General features: G+C 50.5%; 1 protein-coding gene across 1 annotated transcript in view; it reads right to left on the reverse strand.

Annotated features, from left to right (window-relative positions):
• Positions 1–323: 323 nt before the first annotated feature.
• Ano7 (anoctamin 7) overlaps positions 324–16,746 on the reverse strand; it is a 28,791-nt gene continuing 12,368 nt past the window's right edge. The window contains exons 8-24 of the mRNA XM_055616790.1: positions 16,009–16,119; positions 14,804–14,969; positions 13,839–13,929; positions 13,046–13,142; positions 9,225–9,368; positions 9,021–9,158; positions 8,368–8,466; positions 8,188–8,290; positions 6,414–6,525; positions 6,101–6,155; positions 4,975–5,072; positions 3,856–3,989; positions 2,782–2,987; positions 2,569–2,711; positions 2,244–2,334; positions 1,738–1,857; positions 324–1,566 (exon numbers count right to left, since the gene is read on the reverse strand). Of these exons, the coding sequence (XP_055472765.1) occupies positions 1,492–1,566; positions 1,738–1,857; positions 2,244–2,334; positions 2,569–2,711; positions 2,782–2,987; positions 3,856–3,989; positions 4,975–5,072; positions 6,101–6,155; positions 6,414–6,525; positions 8,188–8,290; positions 8,368–8,466; positions 9,021–9,158; positions 9,225–9,368; positions 13,046–13,142; positions 13,839–13,929; positions 14,804–14,969; positions 16,009–16,119 (1,983 nt within the window). The 3' untranslated portion in view covers positions 324–1,491. The remainder of the gene's footprint in view (positions 1,567–1,737; positions 1,858–2,243; positions 2,335–2,568; positions 2,712–2,781; positions 2,988–3,855; positions 3,990–4,974; positions 5,073–6,100; positions 6,156–6,413; positions 6,526–8,187; positions 8,291–8,367; positions 8,467–9,020; positions 9,159–9,224; positions 9,369–13,045; positions 13,143–13,838; positions 13,930–14,803; positions 14,970–16,008; positions 16,120–16,746) is intronic.

Genomic DNA, 16,746 nt, shown 5'->3' on the forward strand with positions numbered 1-16,746 from the left:
ATTTACCTACGTAGAGATTACAGCAGCAAAAACAAGCAGTTTAAGTATATGTAGGTCATGTAATAAAGGCTTTACCTAGCAAATTCAGTTGTTGAACTGGCTAGTTTGCCCAGTGGCCATGCAACAGCTTCAATGTACAGCCTCAGTCCAAGAGTAAGCATAGCCAAGTCCGAGGCCAGTTAAGGAGAGGGTGGATGGCTGAGGGCATGGTTTGGAAAACAGTTTTCAAAGAGAGTGTGCATGCTTCAAACCCTCTTCTAAAACTGCATGTCTCTCTTGTTAGCAGTCCTAACAACCCTACAGAAATAAGCACAGATAAGCAGTTACTTTCAGACCTTTATTCTAGCATGGCTGAATGACAGAAGTGGAGGAAAGGCCCATATCCCATCATGAGTGGGCAGCCAAGTTAGGAAATGGCAGTTAACCATCAGTTAACCCAGCTAACAAGGCAACAGCTAACCCAGTTTGAGAAGCAATTGTATGTAAACACGGGGAAAAAAAAGGGTGGGGCAGGAGGGAATATGTCACATAAATCTTTTTGTTTCTGTTTCCACTATAAGGGTAAGGCTTTATCCACAGCCTTTCCCCTTTACTGCTTACTGTGTGCTGAGTCTGGCCCAGCACTAGAGTGCTACAGAGGCTCTTCATCTATCTGGGTAAAGAGGCCGAGATAGGAGAGAACTCATGAGATAGGCTTTGGGTGATTAGGTTTGAAAGAAGAGGTAAGGGGACGTCCTCCCATGGCCTAGGATGTGGTATCAGGTCTGAGAGCCATGGTAGTGTGCCTGAGTGCCTGGTAGTGACCATGTGAGGAAAGGTAGTTGGGGGTGGTTCTGGAGGGGTGATCTGACCCTACACTACCACAAGGAATGCTACAAAATAAATAAGCAGAGCCCTGAGAAGGCAGGGACCCCAGAGTCTTAACTTGCTCAATTGGCAGAAGGGTTATGCCTTGGGATAGGTTGGGAGCCATATGTGAAGCCACTTCCTTATCACTAGGAATCAGGAATACATACAGAAGACACCTAGCCCTTGGTTTAGGAACAGGAAAGTCATGGCGGAGGTGAAGGAAGGACAGATGCTCTCTAAGTACAACAGTCAGCAAAAATGAGAGCCACAGAAGCCAACATTTCAGACAGCCCTTTTGCTTTTGAGATATAGGGAGATGAATCATTGGCTCATGGAACTTTGGAATGGCAGTAAGGGATAGCCCCCTAAGGCTAACAGATGTATCTTTAAACACTGCTGCTCCGCTGGAGTCTTGGAACATCTTGCAGGGTTAGTGACAAAGCAGAATGTGTGAGCAGAGGACTGTGGCAGCCAAGGGTGGAGGACAAGTTGAGCTGGAGCCAGGAACAAAGCCATGGTCTCTAAGAACACATGGTACTGTAACCTGGAGCATCTTCAACAGTCTTCCAAGCAAGTGTGTCAGCCTCCGGTAATCCCTAATGTGACCTCAGAGAAGGATAGGAGGTCACCAGTGCTAAGACCCTAGGTTGGAGGGCCCAGACTGGGCTCTGAGCTTGGAGACTGGTCATCCTTCACTCCTGTTGCTCCAAGGAGAGCCTGTTTTGAAGAAAGTGAGTTGTCACATTGACTACAGAAGTGACTATAAAGCCCTTCACCCACTTGTGCTGCTAGGATTGACTAGGTGGAAATTGAGAGCCATGCTTAGCCATGTGACCTGAGTGTGGGGAACATGGCTGTGAGGCAAACAGGTTGGGCTTGGGTGCTCACCTCATTCTCAGCCAGTGCCTGTTTAGCTAAGTAGTATTCCCGCTTCACCTTGATCTCCACAGACTCTGGGACATCAGGAACCAGGAGATCCAGAAACCGGCCAATGGAGAACACCACGTGCTGGGGGATAGAAGCCCCATCCCCAACCCTTGTTAAAGCAAAAACCCAGACTAGCCTTCAGGGGACCAGGCAGGCTGCCCAGAGGGTTGGAACTGGAGTTAGCATGCAGGAGAGGAGAGGGACAGAGGCCTAGACCAGAGACCAGCCTTTCAGAGTTCCCCATGGCACCTTGCAATCTGCAAAACATTCAGTGGCTAGCCCATGAGCCAGGGACAGAAGCCAGCGAGGGTAAGACACATAGAATTTTGATTTGCTCAGGAAAAAGAGTGGGAGTTCTTCTGGTCACACTAACCCCTCCTACATCACAAGCCTAGGTTAGGCCAAGCAAGTCAGGGGCCAGGGAGGGGATGGGAGTTATTGGAAGAGCTTTCAGAAGACTTTGATACCTCAAACACGATGACAAAGGCCAGGCGAATGGCGAGGAGAGTCCAGTAAGTCGGGGAATAGTGTCCCTCCTCATCCCGGAAAGCCCGGTATCTGCAGGAGACACAAGACTCAGGGTAGCACCCTCGGGTTACACTAGCTGGCAAGTGGTCCATCTAGAATCAGCCTTTCCATTTCTTCTCCTCTGCATCTTTGGTGCCCTACATACTTGAGAGACCATCTTGAAAAAAAAAATCTACTAAAACCTACATCTGGGGGGAAAGGGCCTCGGGAGAGGAATGAGTCAATAGCACGAAAAGCAAATTCTGCAATCTAACACCAGCTCACCTGCAAGTACGGTTGTGCTCAGCGGTGAAGGTGGGTGGCGCGTGCGCCAGCGTAAAATTGAGGAAGCCGCGCAGGTCAGTGGCGCGAGTCCAGCGGTAGTAGGCACGCGGCAGGAAGTCAGAGGAGAAGGCCAGCAGGAAGGCCTGTGGGGCACAGGGTCAGCACAGGGTCAGCAGCACCACCACCCGGCCAGCACTGGGCCAGGGCACTTACATTGCTGATGACCGCGAGGTGTGTGAGGCCCGCTAGGATGTGAAACCAGATGCCGATGTCCTGGGCGCGCTCGGCCACGGGACGTCGGTACTCGCACACGAACTTGCGCGCGTCCAGGCGGATCTCCACCCAGTTGTTGAGCAGGGCAAAAAGCGGCGCCAGCGGGCAGGCGGCCACGAAGATGGTGACGAACCCAAACTGCAGCACTACAGAGTGGAGCTGGCTGGAGCTGGTGACCCTCTCCAACCACCCGGTGGCGGGATGGGGAAGGGACTCCCAGCTTGCACCCTAGGGCACCAGGCGATTGATTGATTTCACCCCGTTTCTTCCCCTCTGGTTGTATTCAATGCAAGGGCCACTGCCCACCACCCTGACTGGCCCTGGGAAACTGATGTGCACGCCTCTGATCTTTGTGCTGGATGGCCTTGGCCACCCAGTACACCTTAAGTCAGGGATTCTTAATGGCAGGAAGGAAAGCAAAACCTGCCTCTGGGTTTGTAACCATCTCCAGGAGTAGCAAGGGTCTTCGGTAAAATTGATAGGGAGGTCTTCAGTTTCAGGACATGAGGATACATAGTATCAACTTGCTCCCTGTAACCTGCCACAGTGTTAACCATGCTGCAACCGTTACTGGTTATGCTTTGGTTGCCAGTCAATTCAGTCATGTGTTCTGCTGAGGCAGTGTGCTAAGATTATGACTGCCAGATCTCCCTGGTGTTAGTCAGACAGAACCCTGCCCTCACAACTGCCACACCCCTCAAGCCACAGGTATAAGCTACCACTTGGCACTTTCACAACTGAGGAAACTGCTGGAGAAAATCAGTTCTCCAGGCTGACATGGCCCAGGTGTACCTACCCTCACATGGCAGAGTACCTTGGCTCTGCCCCTGGACGTGCTTTCCCTAATACACAGCCTCAGCACCCAGGCTTCCCCAAACCTTCCCACCCACCCTGGCTCTGTTGCTACCCCATCTCTTCCCTGCAGGCCTAACTCTCACTACCCATCCCCCTCCCCCAGTAGCCCGTTGCATTTCAGGGTAGGCCGGGGCAGAGTGGTTACAATGTGGGTCTTACCCATTTCAAGGTATTCATGAAACAGCCCCTCACAGGGCAGCAACTCATAGTCAGCCTCCCAACGTGCTGGGTGGGTCCCTATGCCAGCCTTCTTCCTCCTGCAGTACAATTTCTGCCAGCAGCCTTTCAGCTTTCTGCAGGTAGAAAGTATAGAGCAACATAGATGCTCCCACATCCAGCTGATAGCTGAGCTAGTCTGAGAGGACACTCAGCCAGGGTGGGCTGTTGCTCTCTGGGTCCAGGTTGGGCAAGGAGCTGTGGTTCAAACTCATCCAATGCCCTGAGCCCTCTATAGGACACACGCTATGGCTCTCTTCTCGTCCCCTGCTGTGTCTTCAAGAAATCCCGGAGCCTTTGGAGGTTGGAACCACAGCAAGGCTACAAAGGAGGCTACTGAGGGTGACAGCTAAGTCCTAGGAAAGTAGAGCGATGGGGCCAGGTATGTTGGCTTCATCATACTGGGGCCAGAGTTGTGATGGCTATATCACACTTGGGAGGTGTGTATCAGTCCTGTTGTATGTGGCTTTGACAGAGGTTGTGAAGTATCATGCACAGAGCATGTGTCATTTATCAGACTGTATGGGGCACAGGTGTCTGTTGGCTTCCTCACACTACCTACACCTGCTAGACACTGAGCTATGCTCTGTGTTCCCATTGAATGCCAGAGAAGTCAGGATGCATCCAGGGAGGGACTACTGTGGTTGTGGTGTCAGGGCCAACACTGCCTTTCTGGGATGGTAGTGGGGATCTGGGTTCGTGTGGCCTCAGGTAGGAGACTATCCCTGGGCAGACTTTGGAGAACTCCAGCCTGTGAGAGGGGCCACAGTTATAGCTAGTGGAACCTGAAACTGGCATGAATCTAGGGGTCAAGCCTGAGGGCCAGGGCCTCTCCTTGCTTATCCTTCTCATGCAAGTAGCGAGTGTGTGCTGGCCTTTGTGTGGCCTCCCCTGACAGAACTGTCCATGGGTGGTACGGGCTTCCCAACACCCGAGACACAACAACAGATGGGAGAGGAAGGTATTGTGGCGCTCTGCAATATGACACAGAAGTCCAGGGGTATGGCAGATCCTGCCTCCCCTTTATTCTCCCAACATTTAAGGACACGGTGGGGGACTCACGGGACAAGGACCTCCTGCACGTTGTTGATGACCTGCTTGCCCACCATGATGACCAGGAGTTCCTGTGCCAGCTCGATGAGACAGCCTCCAGCTGGACACTGCAGCAACACAACTCCAGGTTAGCCGCGGGAGGGACCAGGCACATAGTCACCTCACCTTCTCCACCTCAAAGAGGCATCTCTGCCCCCACCTCCCTACAGGACATGTGTGGAGTCCCTTGAGAATTACAGGGATCAGCCCTCTCCACATCACTTCAGTTATATATGGAACAACTACTGAGTGGCTGTAGTTTATGCCCTGTAGGATCTCAGCTGACTGTAGTCACAGGCTCCAAGGAAGACCTAAGACATGGGTCAGTGAAGAGTCAGACCCAGGGACCCATGTATGCCTTGCAAGGGCAGCACGACCACACTGTGGAACATCATCCTCACCAGGTGGGAAAACCTTACTTGAGCACTCAGCCAGTGCTGAGGGACCCAGCCATTCTTGAACCCACAGAGTCCTGAACAATAGTCAACACAAGAGCAAGTGGTAGCCCTTTCTCGCCTAAGCCAGTCTCAGCTGGCTATCTCACTAAGAGCTGAGAGCTACCTAATATGGCACACCAGCCACAGACAGGCAGTAAGCCTCCCAGTCAGCAACTGAACCAGGCGAATAAAAGTTACTTTTACAATCCTCTGCAAAGGTCACTGCATGTCTGAGCCAGGCTCTCCCAATCCCCAGATCCCAAAGGCAAGCAGAGCGCTTTAGGGCTCATGGAAGAGGGCAGCCATTGGAGAACCCCAGACAGTAAGGCTGTAGGGTACTGCCTCAGTGTCCTCACAGTCGGCAGGGACCTTGGCAGTGATGTGATTCGTAGGGTCTTCCTAAGGGCTCACACGCCTCTCACGTGTGTATTGACTTAGAGAAAGGCTAAGCCCTGTGGTGTGTGTATTCTCTAGACAGTGGTCCTAAATCAGGACCTCAGGCCAATGTGGTCAAGAGCCCTGGAGTCCTGGAAAGCAGCTGTAAGCTTTGTCTCTGGCTTAGACAATGGTGGAAGGTGGACAGGAAGAATGGCAGCAAACTAAGGCCTCTGTGGGTACAGAGGGAGCCTAGCCCCCAATCCCTGGCTCAGCACACTCACCTCCTCATTTCGGACTCCAAACAAGGTGTGGTAGTTGCCTGGGTATCCCACAAACCTGGCAGGATCCAAGTTGTGAGGCTGTGAAGGACTAGGTTCCGGTTGTCTCCCCCAACCCCTTTCCCACCCATGAGGCCTGAGCTGAGAGAGGCACAGACTTGACTCCTTGTCCCCTCCAAGCCCAGTGGAAATCATTCTTGCTCAGTGCTTTGCTCTGGCTACCTAGCTCCACCTGCTGCTGAGCACAGCAGACAGAGGGAGCAAAGCTGAGCTGCAAGACAGAAGTGGCACGTCCATCGGGAGGGTGGCCACCTACCTACCCTTGAAGAAGGCGATGTATACAGGTGAGGCATAGAAGTTGACAAACTGGAAGATGAACACCTTGAGGGTGAAGGCGTCCTCAAATGCGGTCTGTGTCCGGTGCATCTCTGTGCATATAGGGCTTTCACTCAGTCCCCAGGTATATCAGCCAGTGTCCAGTGCACTGCCCCTTCCCGTGAAACCACCCCACCATCCAGGGTTAGGAAGAAGTCATGTTGTCCAGATAGTTTAAAGAAATTCATTAAAGGAGGGGGGGGGTCAATGTATAGCAGTCCTAAGTCTCTGATTTCAAAATTATACTAAAACATGTTGATTAGAGTGGTGATAAATCTTGATTGTCTACCTGACTAGCCTGGAAGATGTGTAGGGTATTATTAAAGCACATCTATTGTCTGTCAGTGACGGTGTTCCTGGAATGTATTAGTTCAAGAGAACTCTAACCTCATCAATGGGTCCATCTCTTGATGGATTAATAATATGCTGGTAATATTATTGGGAGTTGGTGGCAGTTGAGGCCCACATGGAAAAGCAGGTATCCTTGGGGCTGTGTCTCACCTGACCCTTTCCTACATTCTCCTCCTTGCTTCCTGGGCACCATACCCTCCCTTCCATGAAGGACTGGCACCTCTAAAACTGTATCAGTAATAAATAATTCCCTTAAGTCATTTTTTTTCTGGTATTTTGGTCAGTTATAGCAAAAAAAAAAAAAGTAGCTAATACAATTAAGTATACGTAGGATAGTTGACAAAAAACTAAAACATTTGTACCCTCATCAAAATAGTGTGTACAGGGCCAGTGAGATGGTCCATGAATAAAGGTGCTTGCTGCCAAGCCTGATGACCATCTAAGGAACAATGTGAGCTCCACCCTCCGAGCTCACATGGAAGGAGAGAAATAACCCTCACATATTGTCCTCTGACTTCACACATGTGCCATGGCCCACAGGAGCCGTGACTCATGAGCTCACAAATACATACATTAAATAAATACTTTTTTAGAGTGTGTGCAAATAAGTTGGGGTATTGGGGGCATGTCTCAGGGACAAGGTAGTCTCCTGGTCAAGGCTGAACAAGGGCTGAGTTACAGTGCAAAAACTTGCCAAGGCCAATTTGGAAACATAAAAGGTCAATTAGAGGAAAAGGGGACCATAAGCCCCGCAAGTGTGGGGATGCCTATCCCAGCTCCAGCTTCATTCTCCCTGGAACAAGGCTACATATGCTTCCTTCCAGGTAAGAACTCCCCCAGCCCTTCCTGGAGAACTCTCCTAGGACTTTATTCCCTTCCCATCCATCGTCCTTGTACTCTGAGCTTGCTCCATCAGGGCCTTGGCCAGGGCTAGTATAGACAAGGCCATGCAGGATGGGTGGTTAGGCCCCTCAGCATTTGCTCTTAGGGAAAGTCAAAACAAAGACATAACAGAGATGGAAGCGCAGACACAGTGACATCTTGCTTCTGGGGTCAGGTACAGAGGTTGTACAGGCACTTGGTAAACATTTGGGGTTATAAATGTTTACATCTCAGCTTGTCACAGCTCAGCCACCACCCCTAGTCAACCTGACAGAGGCCTGAGCCCCTATTCTCGAGGGTCTGGTCTCACCCTGAGGACTGCACAAGCTTGAGGGATCTGGTGAGGGAGGTTAGAGAAGCAGGGGCCCCTGGCTGAATGTCTTCCTTTCCCGAAGGCCCTGCCAATGCCATTTTAAGGAGATCTCTGGTAGAAGCCCAGATGCCTCTTTTGGGAATAAGAATCCATGTTGGTCAGTGCTCACCCCATCTTGTCAGGACCTGAGCCAGGACCACATAGGCCTTGGAGAGGATGAGGATGAAGACAAGGTTCACCATTGACCCTGTGAAGCTGGCAATTCGTGGAGCCTGATAGAGAAGGGGTGATCAGAGCAGGCACCGAAGAACAGGTTGTCGGGCTGGGGAGGGGTTCAGCAGAGACTCACCCAGGCTGAGAGAAAGGTGTTGTCTGACTTGGACACAATTACAGCCATGACAGCCCGGTACAGGATGATAGACACAAGGCACATAATCACCACAGCCACCTGCAGGACCAGAGAGGTCCTGAGTTCCCTGCTGTGGCCTCAGCACCCACAGCCTCGGGTCATAGGCCCACACAGGCCTCTGGGTCCACAGCTGCTCCACTGGTTCTCCAGAGGGACTAGGAGGGAGGGCAGGATGCCAGGTAGTTACTGTATGTTTCTGTACACCCAGTGTTGGAGAACTTTCTCCCATTCACCTACCTTCTCACCTCCCTGATTTGGGACCCATGGTACCTGGGAAGGGCAGTGGTCCTTCTAAGTAGTCTTTGGCTAGCCAGTATCAAAGGGATTAGTGGGCCACCTGTTCATTTTCGGAATCCATTCCCTTGTTGAATGTGTGCCCTGGGCTACACACGGGGGAGCTCTTCTATAACCCCTCACGGTACATACTCATGCACACCCCTATGAGAACCCACAGCTTAGCTCTGGGCTCAGGCCCTTCCCTGAGGCACAGAGCACAGGGCCTTTTTGGAGGATGGTGAGGGGTTTTGGAGGAGATACCCCTGTAGCTCAGGAAGACAGAGACAGAGGATAAAAGTATGGCAGGAGCCCCGTACCATCATCAGGAGCACCACAGAGCCAGCCAGCATGCGGCGTACACGACACTTCTCAGGAAAGTAGGGCTCATCTTCACCAGTGATGGGATTCAGGGCTGTCATAGGGGCCATTGCAGCGAACTGGGGCCTAGGCCTCTCCTGAAAGGGAGCCATGCTCAGTGGGCAGTGATCCTTGCCGGACGCCACCCAGCCCAGCTCACTCACCTCAATGTCCTCATAGTCAGAGCAGTCCCAGCGGTAGGCCAATGTGGCGTTTTTCCGCTTCCAGTACTCCAGAAGCAGCACCGCCCACAGGGCCATGAACAAACTGAAGAAAACAGTGCCACCGTGGTCAAAGAGCCGCCCTGCCTGGAGGAGAGAAGGAACCCAGGTCTCCCAGGAACTGGCATCCTTTCACAAGTCAGAACCTCAGGGAGGGGGTTCTATACAGCAGCTGAAAGAACAGTTCCACCCAGTCTTGGGAATCTGTTTGTTTTGTTTTGTTTTGTTTTTTGAGATGGGGTTTCTCTGTATAGCCTTGGCTGTCCTGAACTCACTTTGTAGACCAAGTTGCCCTTGAACTCACAGAGATCCTCCTGCCTTTGCCTCCCTGAGTGCTGATATCACAGGTGTGCACCACTGCGCCCAGCTCTTTCCTTTTTTTTTTTTTTGGATTAAGAATACGATGGTGTTCATCAAAACCAGGCATGGTGATACACGCCTGTAATCCCAGTGCTTGGGGACTCAGAGGCAGGCAGATCTCTGTGAGTTCAAAGACAGCCTGGTCTACAAAGTAAGTCCAGTACAGCCAAGGCTACACACACACACACACAGAACCCCTGTCTTAAAAGACAAAAACAAACCCAACTCCTGAACCTCTTACCATTCCCAAAATTCTGGCATGTCAGGTGTACACTACCACCTTTGTTCACGTGGTACAAGATGGGGGTGGAGGGTGTTCAAATCCAGGGTCTCATGAATGCTAGATAAGAACTCTACCATTTAAGCCACATTGTCAAGTCCATTACTCAGTCTCCCTCACCTTGCCTCACTGGTGCCTGACTTGGATTCATCTGAGCTGAGCACATTGAGAGAAGAGTTTAGTTTTTTAGAGTCAGTGGAACTGGAGAATGCTGGGTAGACAGGAAGTATGGAGGCTTAGGGGGGGGCACTGTAGTGGATTGGATTGTAACTCTCAGAAGTTGTGTCCCTGGAACCCTTGATATAATATTGACATGATACAGCTGAAATACAGTCGCTATGGGCAGTAGTGAAACACGCCTTTAATCCCAGGAGACAGAGGCAAGTAGATCTCTGAGTTCAGGGATATCTTGGTATGGAGCAAGTTTCAGGTAAAGAAAAGCTTAGGTCCAGGTGTGGTGGTGCACACCTTTAATCCCACACAATGAAGGTAAAGTTAGATTGTAGAAGGAAGCACCCACATTTGAAAGTGATGTCTAATTGAGTGGCAGTCAAAGTGAGAATCAAAGATTTGACAGAATAGCTAAGCTATGCCCAGCTATCACAAGAACAGCACAAGAAAGAAAGGCTATTTAAGAGCAGTGTAGAAAGAGAGAGCAGACAGTTTTACCACAACAGTTGTACAGAGATAGGTTACAAACAAAGAACAAGCTAGACACAGGTGAAGACAGAATGAACCAGAGAAAGAGAAAGAGCCAGAAGATTAGAACATATTGCCAAAGTTAGTATGAGGCCAAGCTGAGTGATTCAGTCAGAAGCTGAGAGAAGCCAGTTTGCTTGAGTCTTTTTTTTTTTTTTTTTTCCAAGACAGGGTTTCTCTGTGTAGCCTTGGCTGTCCTGAACTCACTTTTATAGTGCAGGCTGGCCTTGAACTCACAGAGATCCACCTGCCTCTGCCTTTCAAGTACTGGGATTAAAGGGGTATGCTACCACCCCTGCCTGAGAGAAGCCAGTTTGAATCACTCAGTTTAGAGAAAAATTTGAGCCAGAACAGCTAAGTTGAACCAGCCAGTCAGAGCTCAGAAAGAACAAGAAAAAGTGAGCTTATTCAGCAATAAGTCTTAGAGGCTGAAAACATTCTAGGCTTAGGTTAGCTGACAGGGGCAATAAACTTCAGAGATGACAATTAAATCAGGAGAATAAAAGTTACTGTTACAGGGGTAAGGTTGGAGACAGGGTTTCTCTGTGTAAACTGTGGCTGTCCTGGAACTCACTCTGTGGACCAGGCTGGTTTCAAACTCAGAGATCCTTTGCTACCGAATACTGGGATTAAAGGCATGCGGGACCACCTCCTGGTCCTTTGAAGTAGGTAAAGATCTCCAGAGGAAAGTGCTGTAGATGGGAGATCACTACAAAGGCCATGGAGGCAGAAGCAGGAGGAACAGAAGAAGGCAGCCATAGACTAGAAATATCCAGGAGCCAGAGAGAGCAGCTCCAACAGCCAGTATCTAGCTTTGGCATTTGTAACTTCTAGAAATATTGTTGTAAGCCCTACTCCTTGACTTCACCCCATCACTGATCCTCTGCCAAAGGCAACACTTTTTCTGTAATTCTTTTGGGTTTATTTGTTTGTTTGTTTGAGAAAGGGTCTCATGTATCTCTAGCTGGTCTCGAACCTGCTATGTAACTGAGGGTGACCTTGAATTTCTGATTCTCTACCATATGTATGTATATATGTATGTGAGTGTCAGATCCCATGATTGACAGTAGTGAGCTGCCACGTGGGTGCTGGGAATTGAACCTGGATCCTCTGCAAGAGCAGCCAGCACTCTTATCTACTGAGATATCTCCAGCCTCAATTCTCTACTCTTAAGTGTCCATCTTAAGACATACCTGGGAGGATTACTGGGATAGATGCAAAGAAATTGTGAGTTCATCCTGAGCACCAAGGATAACAGATATGCATTGGGAAAGAAGCACACCCAGGGCCATGCTGGCTGAGCCACTGGTGGGCTGTACAGAGCCTGTGGCCCAGGTCTCCTAGGCTAGGAGGGACTCCTGCTCAGAAGTCTGCATTCTTGGTTCTGCAAGTATCTAAGAGCTTCAGGAGATGCCATGGCTAAAAGACCTGGGGGCAGGTTTCCAGTTTATCACTTGGTTAGTTGTTTGTGCTGCTTAGTTTTTGTTTGCTTGTTTTTTTTTGCCAACTTGACACAACCTAGGGTTATCTGGAAAAAAAAATCTTCAATTGAGAAAATATATCCATCAGATTGTCCTATAGGGAAGTCTGTGAGGTGTTTTCTTGATTAATGATTGATATGAGAAGGCCCAGTGGGCAGCGCCAACCCTGGGCAGGTGGTTCTGGGAGGTATCAGAAAGCAACTGTAGCCACATGTGGTGGTACAGGCCTTTAAGTCCCAGCACTTGGGAGGCAGAGGCAGGCGGATCTCAGTTCAAGGCCAGCCTAGTCTTCAGAGTAAGTTCCAGGACACAGAGAAACCCAAACAAAAAATAAAAGGGAGAGAGGGAGAGGGAGAGCAGGCTGAGCATGAGCCTGTGAACAAGCCAGGATGCAGTATTCCTCCATGCTTTCTGCTTCAGTTCCTGCCTCCAGGTTCCTGCCTTGAGTTCCTGTTCTTACTTTCCTTTATTATAGGCTGTAATCAGAACATGTAAACCAAATAAATCGTTTCTTCCCCAAGCTGCTTTTGGTCACAGTACGTTTGTTTTTGTTTTGTTTTTTTCAAGACAGGGTTTCTCTGTGTAGCCTTGGCTGTCCTGGACTCACTTTGTAGAGGCTGCCCTAACCTTGAACTCACAGAAATCTGCCTGCCTCTGCCTCTGCCTCCCAGAGTACTGGAATTACAGGCATGCACCACAGCGATGGGCTTGGTCATGGTGTTTTATGACAACAATAAAAAGAAACCAAGACAGCCATATCTAATACTAATAGCAGTAAGAGCTACTTTGTGACACTCTTGATAGTCATTTGTGAGACATATACCTGAATGTCAGGTTAGGGGCAACAGAGCTGACAGAGCTCACTGAGGGTTCTGCCTTCACAAGGCCAGGACCTATAGGAGCTGCCATCTCTTGATGCCCTGACCCCAGCTCTCTTACCATACCTGGGCCAGGGTGCAGGCACTGGAGAGCAGCCAAAAAGAACAGTCAGAGCAGAGTGGGCACATGTCAAAGCCATCCGAACTGTCGCACAGCTCCTGCCTGTGGGGCATGGATGTGGTTCCAGGAGCTGAAGGGCTGTACCCCCTTCCAAGTCAGTCCCACTCCTCACCTTCAACCACTGCTCTTCCAGTCCTAGAACTTCTGGTTACTGTTATATTTTTGAGATAGGGTCTCACGTATCCCAGGCTGGGTTTGAACTTGCTATGTAGCTGAGGATCCTTTGAATTTCCTCTTCTCCTGTCTCCATCTCCTAAGTTCTGGGATTGCAGGTGTGCAGCACCAGAGCTGGTGCTAGGGACTAAAGCCAAGGCCTCCCGCAAGCTAGGCAAGCACTCTGTCAATTGAGCTACATCTCCAACCCCATCAGCACGTCTTTAAAAAGCAGTAGGTTTTTGTTTTTTTTAATAAATTGGACAATAACAATGAAAGGTAATACTTTGGACTTTCAGATACACATTTAAGTAAAACACAAAGCCAGTCAGTCATTGTAGGAAAAGTCTGTGCTATTCTAAGGACAAAATGGGAGTGTCAGTACTAGCCTGGGGCATCTCTGTCCACCTGGGTCAGCCTGGGACATCTCTGTCCAGTCCACCTTCTAGATGTGTCCTCAGAAGAGCAGGCTGTGCTCATCACACACCTCCACCCCAGCTCCACATAGGGCCCAGTGGTTGGGAATCCCATAGCCACACACCCTCATGAGACACAGGAAGGCTTGGGAGTTGAGAGGGCACTTACGTTGGTACATCTGAGAACACCAGGAAACAGCCCACCAGGAACACCACTGTGCCCACCACTGCTGCAGGCAGGAGCCAACCAGTGTAAAACCCTGCAGAAGGGATGCCAAGAGTCCAGCTGTTGGAAATTGGGTGTGCACAGGGGGTGTATTAGCTTCCTGGGATAGTTCCAGTGGGAACCAGAATCTCCGGAAGGATACTGAGAGACTCAGGGGTCTCTCCTGGCCACTGCCCTTGACTCTGAGCATCTGCCCTCAACTCTGCACTCTCTCACCTTGTTGGCTAAGTACCAGTGGCCCCCTGACTCCATCCCACAGGGCCTTTTATCTCCTGATATTGTCCTCTAGCACTTACATACCTCCAGCCAACTGCTCACTGTGAATTTCTGAGAGGCACAGGATTCATGCAGTCCAAGCCCCAGTGAAGGTGTGGGTCATTCTGAACTCACCTGCACCCCCATCTCAATGGACCATATCCAGGTACCCTGAGGTACTCCACATCCACCAAGCATGCATCTGCCTATTTCCTGTGGGGTCAGCCCAGACCCCAGCCAGTGTCCTGGCCCCTACAGACCCTGTGAGGCCAGGAAGACACCTATAAAATGTTTCCTCTCTGGAGCCTAGATGAAGAGTCCTTCTCCCCCTACTCCACCCTGAAATCCTCCAGCATGGCCATACTGGACATCAGGAAAGGCAATCCCAGGATGAGGATGGAAGGTCAAGAGGCAGTGCCCAGGGAGGACAGATAGTCTCTGAAGGTGCCAGCCTGGCTGAGAAGAGAAGACTTGGAGTAGAGTTTGGGTGTATGGAAGCTAGCTGGGAGTCAAGAGGGACCTCACAAACTAAGAGGCTCCCAGTGTAGTGCCTAGTATCTGTTGTATCATTGGGGGAGTATGGCCTGATGGTAGAACTGTCCCAGAGGGCAGACTGTTATAACACAAGGACCAAGCAGCAAGACAAGACTCACCAAGCCAGGCGAAGTAGAGAGCCACCTTCTCACCGAAGTACTTGCGCACATGGTCCAGTGGCTGGTACTTGCTCCATTTGCCCCAGCGAGCCCAGTGCTGGAATAAGACTTGGCGCTGGGTGAGCCCGGGGACCTGTGAGCTCTCTGGGGTTGCAGAGAATGGGCCCTAGAATAAGAAGCCATTGGGGATTCTTATTGATGAGCTTAGATCTGCCGCCAGTCATCCCTCAGGACACACTTCTAGGTATGGGAACTTCAGCGCCAACTCAGACCCACAATTCCACCATCCAATGTAGGCAAACAACAAAGACCCCAAGGAGGAATGGGCCAAGAAGGGTCTCAAGGGAAATGCAGGTTGAGCTCCCTTTATCCCTGGGTCTGCTGAGTGTCCAGTGAAGGGATAAATCAGAAAGATCTGACCAGGACTGTAGCTGGGGTACAGGTTAACAAACAACTCTTTGGGGTCTTGGAGGCCTGCCATATATGCTATATGGTATCCGAGCCATGAGCCAATCCATGAGCACCCAAACTCAGCTGACAGGAAGAGCGATACCATTTCAAGACAAGTATCTGTGTGCGTGCGTGCGTGCGTGTGTGCGTGTGTGTGTGTGTGTGTGTGTGTGGTGTCGGGAGTGCCTGTAAGCAGGACTGTCCTCAGGGCCTCATGGGCTGCCTGACTCAAGACCTTTTGAAATTTTGCTCTGCAGGCCTCTCCTGTGTGGTGGAAGGCTGCAGAGATGCTGGGGCACGAACAATATCCTGACCTACCTATGGGCTACATCCGGGATGGTAATATGGGTGTCAGGGCACCACCAGGCAGCTGTTGTGGTAAATGTCTCTCTGCCACTGCCCCAGGCTGCCAAGCTTCTGGGTACAAAGAAGGGTGTCTTCTCTCTCTTCCCTATCTCACTATCTTCCCTAGGGAGAGACACTGCCTGAGGAACCCAGCCTTAGCACCTGGAGTGGGAGCCTAGTATATTTGCTGCCCCGCCCCCGCCAGCAGGGTCAGGAAGCCAAGCTGAACCTTCAGCCTCCAACACCCACTTCTTCACTTTACAAGGCTATGTATTTGATATTCCTGACACCAGGGTGACAGTCATGGAGGATGAGATTCCTTTGCTTCCTGTGGGTATGATGGACAGTAGCCCTGGGGGGTGGGGGAACTCACAGCCCACCCTAGTTCAACGCCCATCCCTGAGACTCACATCATGCAGGGGGAAGGCTGCGCTGAAGACACCCTCCGCCAGCAGCTGGTCAACCCCAAACAAGCCTTTCTTCTTGTGGCCATAGCGAGTCTTGGCCAAGATTTCAAACAGCTGCAGGATGGGTGGAAGATGGTACCCATCACAGGTCATGTGATGGCACAGCAGGGAGACCCAGCTTGGTCCGGAAACCTTGGATGACCTACAGTTCCCACTTACAGATAATGGTATTAATGGAGTGTCCCCAAGGTCATGAAACCCAGGTCCTGTGTCCTAACCACACGTTCATGACCACACTGGCAGGGTTAACAGTCATTCTCCAGTCTTACAAACTCAGCAGGCCTAGTTGGAACCTGGGCCTAGTCATGCATGGATGCCTGTGCCACTAGGCTCACCTTTGTTAGGATAACTGTCTTGGGTGGGAAACCTATGGCTTGGAGGCTACTGTTAGCAGCGCCCTGTCTAGACCCTGCCTGGCCACATGCTGTTGGAGCAGACCTCCCAGGTCAGCAGTTCTCAACCTTCCTAATGCTGCGACCCTTAATACAGTTCCTCATGGTGTGCTGATCCCCAACCACAGTTATTTTTGTTGCTACTTTGTAGCTGTAATTTTGCTACTGTTCTAAAATCATAATACAAATATCTATGGTTTCCAATGATCTTAGGCGACCTCTGTGAAAGGGTTGTGCGACCCCCACTCGTCAAACCTACAGGTTGAAAGCTGATGTACTAATGCCTCAG

The sequence above is a fragment of the Psammomys obesus genome, unplaced genomic scaffold, assembly GCF_907164565.1.
Source record: "Psammomys obesus unplaced genomic scaffold, mPsaObe1.curated_primary_1811, whole genome shotgun sequence".
Taxonomy (NCBI): Eukaryota; Metazoa; Chordata; class Mammalia; order Rodentia; family Muridae; genus Psammomys; species Psammomys obesus.